Source organism: Microtus ochrogaster, chromosome 18 (assembly GCF_000317375.1).
Source record: "Microtus ochrogaster isolate Prairie Vole_2 chromosome 18, MicOch1.0, whole genome shotgun sequence".
In the NCBI taxonomy this organism is placed as follows: Eukaryota; Metazoa; Chordata; class Mammalia; order Rodentia; family Cricetidae; genus Microtus; species Microtus ochrogaster.
Genome location: NC_022020.1, coordinates 52,640,091 through 52,647,335, shown reverse-complemented (window position 1 = coordinate 52,647,335; position 7,245 = coordinate 52,640,091). Strand labels below are relative to the sequence as shown.

General features: G+C 42.2%; 1 protein-coding gene across 1 annotated transcript in view; it reads left to right on the top strand.

The window, feature by feature from the left end:
* Positions 1-7,245, top strand: part of Afg3l2 (AFG3 like matrix AAA peptidase subunit 2) — a 43,137-nt gene that overhangs the window by 26,122 nt on the left and 9,770 nt on the right. Inside the window, exons 11-13 of the mRNA XM_005356224.2 lie at positions 367-474; positions 564-689; positions 6,838-6,948. Of these exons, the coding sequence (XP_005356281.1) occupies positions 367-474; positions 564-689; positions 6,838-6,948 (345 nt within the window). The remainder of the gene's footprint in view (positions 1-366; positions 475-563; positions 690-6,837; positions 6,949-7,245) is intronic.

Here is a 7,245-nt window from a genome sequence, read left to right as displayed (position 1 = left end):
CCCCATTACAGATGGTTGTGAGCCACCATGTGGTTGCTGGGAATTGAACTCAGGACCTTTGGAAGAGCAGGCAGTGCTCTTAACCTCTGAGCCTCTCTCCAGCCCCCACAATAATCTTTTCATTAGTCCCAAGGGACTGTAATCTCACGCCCTCTTCTGGTCTCCACAGGCACTACACACACATGTACACAGACATACATACAGGTGAAACACCCACACATGAAATTTTTAAAAGTTATTGGTAAAAATAGAAAACAGCGTCTGATACAGATATGGATTTATGATATCCGTCTACTGCTAGCTAGTCTTGCTTTCTGTCCTGTGTTGTTTAATTCTGACTCCACATGTTAATTACCACCTTTTTAGGCTTCAACACAACCACCAATGTGGTCATCTTGGCAGGCACAAATCGGCCAGACATCCTGGATCCAGCTCTTTTGAGGCCAGGCCGCTTTGACAGGCAGATCTTTATTGGTGAGATGGTATTCACTGGGTTCATTCCAAGTTTGTGGTTGAGATGTGTCTCACTGTGACCATTTTTCCCTTAAAAATAATTTCTAAAGGACCCCCAGACATAAAAGGACGAGCCTCAATCTTCAAAGTTCACCTTCGGCCATTGAAACTAGACAGTGCCTTGGAAAAGGAGAAATTGGCTAGAAAACTGGCATCCTTAACCCCAGGGTTTTCAGGTAAGTGGAAATTACTGCTGTTTTTAAAGCGTTTTTTAATCACTGGCAAGTACCAGGTCACTACAGTTCCTCTCACTTGGGGCCTTCGTCAGATGTTTTTACCTTTTAATTATGGGAAACTTCAGATGTGTGCATAATTAGAGGATCAGAAAATTGACCCTTGAGCACTTTGCCAGCTTTGAGAATGCGCAGGTGGCTGTTAACATCCAGGCATGGACTCCACCCTCTATCAGCATGGTGGATTATGAGCAGTTCCTAGCGTATTCCTTCATCCATGAATCTTTGAGAATTTGTTCCCAAATGTCTTTTAACAGTTAGTGATAGAGATAGCATGTTGCAGCACTCACCAGTACTAAGTGTAAGTTCGGTGGGTTTTAGAATATTGACATAGTAGCCCAGCGATCACTATAATTTAACTTTGAAACATTGTATCACCTTGAGAAGACTCCATCAGCATCTCTTTCCACCTCCAGACTTGGACAACAGTAATCTACTTTCAGTCCTTATAGGTTTTCCTATGTGGATATATTGTATAATTGGATTATTCAGTATGTTACCTGCCTATGTTCACTTAGAATGCTGTTGAAGATTGGTCTGTGTGGTAACATGGAGCAACTTCATTTGTTTTTCCGGTTATTCATTATCTGGTGTATGGTTATGTCTAGTCTCACTTAACCTGTTCTTCATTTGATGGCATTTGAGTGGTTTCTACTTTGTGATTGTTACGAATAACACTCCTAATATTCACATACAGATTTTTGTGTGGGTCTATTCATTTCTCTTAGAATTGCTTGAGCATATGATGTGAATGTATTTGGATCTCTGAGGAATTACCTGGCTAGTTTCTAAAGCGACTGTATCATTTTAACTTTTCACCGTAGATTTTGAATATGTATGCCAGTTTCTCCATATCTTTGCCAGTAACTGCTATTTGCTCTGACTGTCTCTCTTCTGTCTCCTCCCACCTCTGGTTTTGAGACAAGATCTTGCTACAAAGCCTCAGCTAGTCTGCAGGTTGCTAGTTAATAGCTCAGGTTGACCTGAATTTGTGGTGATCCTCTTGCCTCTGGCCTCTCAGGGTTGGGATTACAAATGCGAGCCACCGCAGTTCCTTTATCTGTCTTTATTGTAGTAATCCTAGGGGCATAAATTGGCATCTCTTTGAGGTTTTGATTTGTTATCCAATACATTATTGTATGAAGTATTGTTTCCATAGTTTGTTTTGCTGTTGATTTCTAGTTTTATTCTACTATGATCTGATAGGATATGAGAAATTGTTTTGATTCTTCCTGAATTTGTTGGATCAAATATTCTGTAGATGTCTATTAAGTCTGTTTGGTTTGTGGTATAGTTTAACTCTGAAGTTTGTTTTTAGTTTGGATGATTTATCTAAAGATGGAAATAGGGTATTGAGTTCACCCACTATTACTGAACTAGGAGTCTGCCTGACCTTATACCTACTAGTGCTTCTTTTAATTTATATCTTCTGGATGAACTGTTTCTTTATTAATACGTAGTTACTGTCTATCTCTTTTGACTGATTTTGATTTGAGGTTATGCTTAGTGTTGATTGTCAATTTCCAGGATCTGGACTCACTAGGAGACAAACCTCTAGGCACATCCTTGAGGGATTACTAAAAATGGGTAGCCTGTGAGGAGATTATCTTGATCAGGGTGTTTGAGTTGGGAAGACCCACCCTAAGGGAATAGGGCTGGACTGAATAAAAACAAGGGTGCTAGCTGCAGGTTGCACTCGTCCATTTCTGCTTTCTGACTCTAGACACAATGTGGCCAGTGTTTAAGGCCGGCTGCCTTGACTTCCCCACCACAGTGGACTGTGCCCTGAAACAGCCCAGATAAATGCTCTTTTTTTGTTCTTTTGAGACGGTTTCTCTGTATAACCCTGGCTGTCCTGGAACTCACTCTAGACCAGGCTTGCCTCAGGCTCACAGAGCTCCTCCTGCCTCTGCCTCCTGAGTGCTGGGGTGTGTCATTTTGGTCAATTTTAAAATACACCATTATTTGCAGTCACTTATTCATTCATTCCATGCTTTCTTGGCTTAATCCCCCACGTTACTCGAATGTGTTGGCTTTGCTGGGTGAGTTAGCTTTTTCGTTTAAAGCTTTTAATTTCTTTGTATTGTATTTTGACATGTTGGTTCTGTGATGTTGTGGGGAGATCCTTTGGACATGTGCTTTTGGAGCTCTAAAAATTTTTATATTTGGATATCCATTTCTTTCTCGAGATCTGGAGGTTTTTCTTTGAATTTATTCACAAAGCCTTTAGTGTTTATCTCAGTTTTTTCTATTCTGTAGATTCTTAAATGTGTTCTCTTGATCCTAGCCCTGAGTTCTTAGTTAAGTCTGTTGATGATACTCTCCACTTTTTTATTTGGCTCAATAAGTTTTTCTTCTTTAGAATTTATTTAATTATTTCAAAACTTAGTTTCCTTGCTGAGTTTTCTTCCATGTTGTTGCTGACTTCTCAGCCATTTTCCTGACTTTACCTCTGTGTTGCTGGCTTTCCGCTCCAGAACCTAGATTGAATTCATTTGATCATTTTTATTATTAAGCTTTTAAGTTATCATCTGGCATTTTATGTCTTTCAGTATCTTTGATTTGAATATTTGAGGAGGCATACAAAATTCCATGAAAGTATGAAGATGCATAAAAATAATAAAAGTCTTTCTTAACCATGAAGTAGCACTCGAGAGGCAGAGGCAGGCGGATCTCTGTGAGTTCGAGGCCAACCTGGTCTACAAGAGCTAGTTCCAGGACGGGCATTGAAGCTACAGAGAAACCTTGTTTCAAATATATATATATATATATACACACACACACACACACACACACACACACACACACACACACACACACACATATACATATACATATACATACATACTTTGAAGCTGGAGATACATCTTAATCACCCTGTGGTGGCACCCTCCTCTAATCCTAGCACCAGAGAGAGAGAGAGAGAGAGAGTGTGTGTGTGTGTGTGTGTGTGTGTGTGTGATGTAGATGGGGTGGAGGCAGGAAGATTGGGAGTTCTAGGTTATCTTGGGCTACATAGAGACAAATAGTAATTGTTCTTTGTTATTGTGTGTATGTTTGGGGGTATGGAAGGCACATGCACATGCTATGGCCCACATGTGGCAGTCAGAGGACAACTCTGAAGTCACTTCTCTCCTTCTACCTTACATATGTTCTGGGGCTTGAACTCGGGTCATCAGGATTGCAGTGTAAGCATTTTACTAACTGAGTCATCCTCATTGGCACCTGATAGTGAACAATTCTGTTTCAAGAAAAAGAAAAGTTGTAGTTTGTTTCTGAGTCTTTAGGAATTGGAGAGTATTGGCTATGTACCCTGGAGAGGGGCAGCAGCCTGAACTGTGGACTCTTGATTGGCTCCCTGGGCGTTGGGCAGTTCTGAGGGAGTGCTGATGTGGGTGAAAGTTTTCACTTTGGTAGCTTCCCTTGTCTGTATATGTGGAACCTCCACTGGCTCTGCTTAGCTTTGCAGTCTGTAGGCTGTGCTTCCATGTTTGTGCTGACTTCTAGGTTCTGCCCTGCTGCTTGAATTACACCCACTGGGGTGTTAAGGGTCTGTCTGGAGGGTGAGGGGTTCTCAAGGGTGTTGAGGGTGGAGAAGGAATCTATGAGGCACAAGGCCTGTGTTCAGATTTTCAGTCTCCTGTGTGCTCATCATCTTGCTGGAATGATAAAGCTGTGATGTCAGGTATTCATTGGAGGGTCAGTGTGCAGAAAGCAATGGTTCCAGGGGTTGATCTTATCCTCAGGAAGTGATGTCTTCTCCAAGAAGGGTAGGACTGCTTTTTCCTGTTCACTCCTGCCCTTTTTTGTTTGTTTTGTTATTTTGGTCCGCATCTGGCCCTTCTGTTTTCCACAACTTCCTCCCAGGTCCTCTCACCCTAGGACTGTGGCAGGTTAGTTCAAGTCCTGACTAGTGATTATTCTATGTTCTTAGACCTCTGGGGCAGCTCAGTTTTAAACACTAGATTCCTTCTGTGATAGTGCCTGACTACTTACTCCAAGCAAGTAGTAGTCACCAAAACCTGCCACCAGAACAGATGGTTGGGAAACCTGTGCTTGTTCTGTGGGTGGCACTGCCCATCTCTTGACAACAGTGCTGCCTTCTGATAGACTTCTGCTTTTGCCCACCTGAGAGCTGCCCAGCCTGAGCATGCTCTGCTGGGCCTGAAATCTCCCACGTCACCTTCCGTGTTCTGTGCTTTTCAGCCATCCTGTCAATACCATTGTGAATTTTTGAAGCTTTCTTTGTCCTTTGAGTAAATTCCATTTTTTCTTACCCTGATCCTTCTCCTTCAGTGGGCCACACAGAGGCAGTTTCTTGTGGGTCATGTTACCCAGAAGTACTGTACTGTTTAAAACTTGTTTACTGCTGGGCGGTGGTGGCGCACGCCTTTAATCCCAGTACTCGGGAGGCAGAGGCAGGCGGATCTCTGTGAGTTTGAGGCCAGCCTGGTCTACAAGAGCTAGTTCCAGGACAGGAACCAAAAAGCTACGGAGAAACCCTGTCTCGAAAATCCAAAAAATAAAAAAAATAAAAAAAAAACTTGTTTACTTAGCTCACTTGTGTTAACATACACGTAACCTGAGAAATCCACGTTAAGGCCATTATGTGCCAAACAAACATTTGACAAGCTTCACATTGGCTGAGCAGTGGTGGCGCACGCCTTTAGTCCCAGCACTCGGGAGGCAGAGGCAGGTGGATCTCTGTGAGTTCCGAGACAGGCACCAAAGCTACAGAGAAACCCTGTCTCGAAAAACCAAAAAAAAAAAAAGAGAGAGAGAGAGAGACAAGCTTCACATTACTTAAATTTAGTTTGTTTTATTATTATAAGTTATGTAAGCATGTCGTCTAACATGCCCATAAGTCATTTTTCCAGCAAAGATGGCAAAACTAAGAAGATTAATGTGCATTTAAAAATAATGTCATTGGGGGCTGGAGAGATGGCTCAGTGGTTAAGAGCATTGCCTGCTCTTCCAAAGGTCCTGAGTTCAATTCCCGGCAACCACATATTGGCTCACAACCATCTGTAATGAGGTCTGGTGCCCTCTTCTGGCCTGCAGGCATACACACAGGCAGAATATTGTATAATAAATAAATAATTATTTAAAAAAAAATAATGTCATTGGAGTCCCACAGCCAAACATTAGGTGGAGCTCAGGGAATCCTGCAAAATAAGGGGAGAATGGATCGTAAGAGCCAGATGGGTCAAGGACATCACAAGAAAACCCACAGAATCAGCCAGCCTGGACTCATAGGGGCTCAGGAGACTGAATCAACAGCCAGGAAGCCTGCATGGGTCTAGCCCTCTGCACATATGTGACAGTTGTAGAGCTTGGGCTTCTTGTGGGACTCCCAACAGTGGGGGAGGAGCTGTCTCTGAATCTTTTGTCTTTTTGAGACCCTTTTCCTCATACTGGGTGCCTTGTCCAGCCTTAATATGAGGAGGTGCATAGTCTAACTACAACTTGATATGCCATGTTTGGTTGATATCCATGGGAGGCCTGCCCTTTTCTGAAAGAAATGGAGGGAGGGTAGGTGGGAGGGGGTCTTTGGTCAGGTTGTAATATATGACAGAAGAATACATTTTTTAAAAATTTTAGAAAATACTGTCATTGGGCTCAGTAGTTATGAGCACTAGCTGCCCTTCCAGAGGACCCAGGTTCAACACCCACACAGCTAACAACAATCTGTAACTCTAATTCCAGGTGATCCAGCATCTTCTTTTGGTCTCTGTTGGCTCTGCACACACATGGTGCACAAGCATACATATAGGCAGAATGCTCATACACATAAATAAAATAAAGATTTTAAAAAGCTATCATAGTTTGCTATTACCTGAAACTTATTATTTATTAAGGTGAATTGTCTGCAGTTATCTATTTGCTACTAATTCTCTCATCTTAGCTCACAGAGCCAAGGGTATATATAGGCTTGTACTTAATACTAGAATAGGTTAGGATCTTGTAAACACTTGAATTATGTTTCAATTAGACCCCTTCTCAGTCTCCTGATGGATGGGTAAGATCTGTGTGGGTTCAGTCCTCCCTAGTGTGTGCCTGTCAGTTTGAGAATGGTTTTGTGTGTTTGTAGGAGCTGATGTTGCCAATGTCTGCAATGAGGCTGCTTTGATTGCTGCAAGACACCTTTCAGATGCCATTAACGAGAAGCACTTCGAACAAGCGATTGAGCGAGTGATTGGTGGTAAGGCAGCTGAATATAACTGAGGTTTAAAGGCTGATGGTAGTCAACATGTTAGGTGGTATTTGGCAGCCATCCCAACACTTGGGAGGTGAGGGAGGAGGTTTTCAATTTTGAGCCCACTTTAGGGTAAATGATGAGACCTTGTCTCTTTTTTAAAAGCTCATAAAAGAAAAGTTCAGCCCTTGATTACTGTTTTGGCAAGATTGCAAGATCTACAAAGAAAGTATATCCACACAGCTGTGGGGCTTGCCATGCAATCTCCGGGCTTACCTTGTGCTTTCTTTTTTTTTTTTTTTT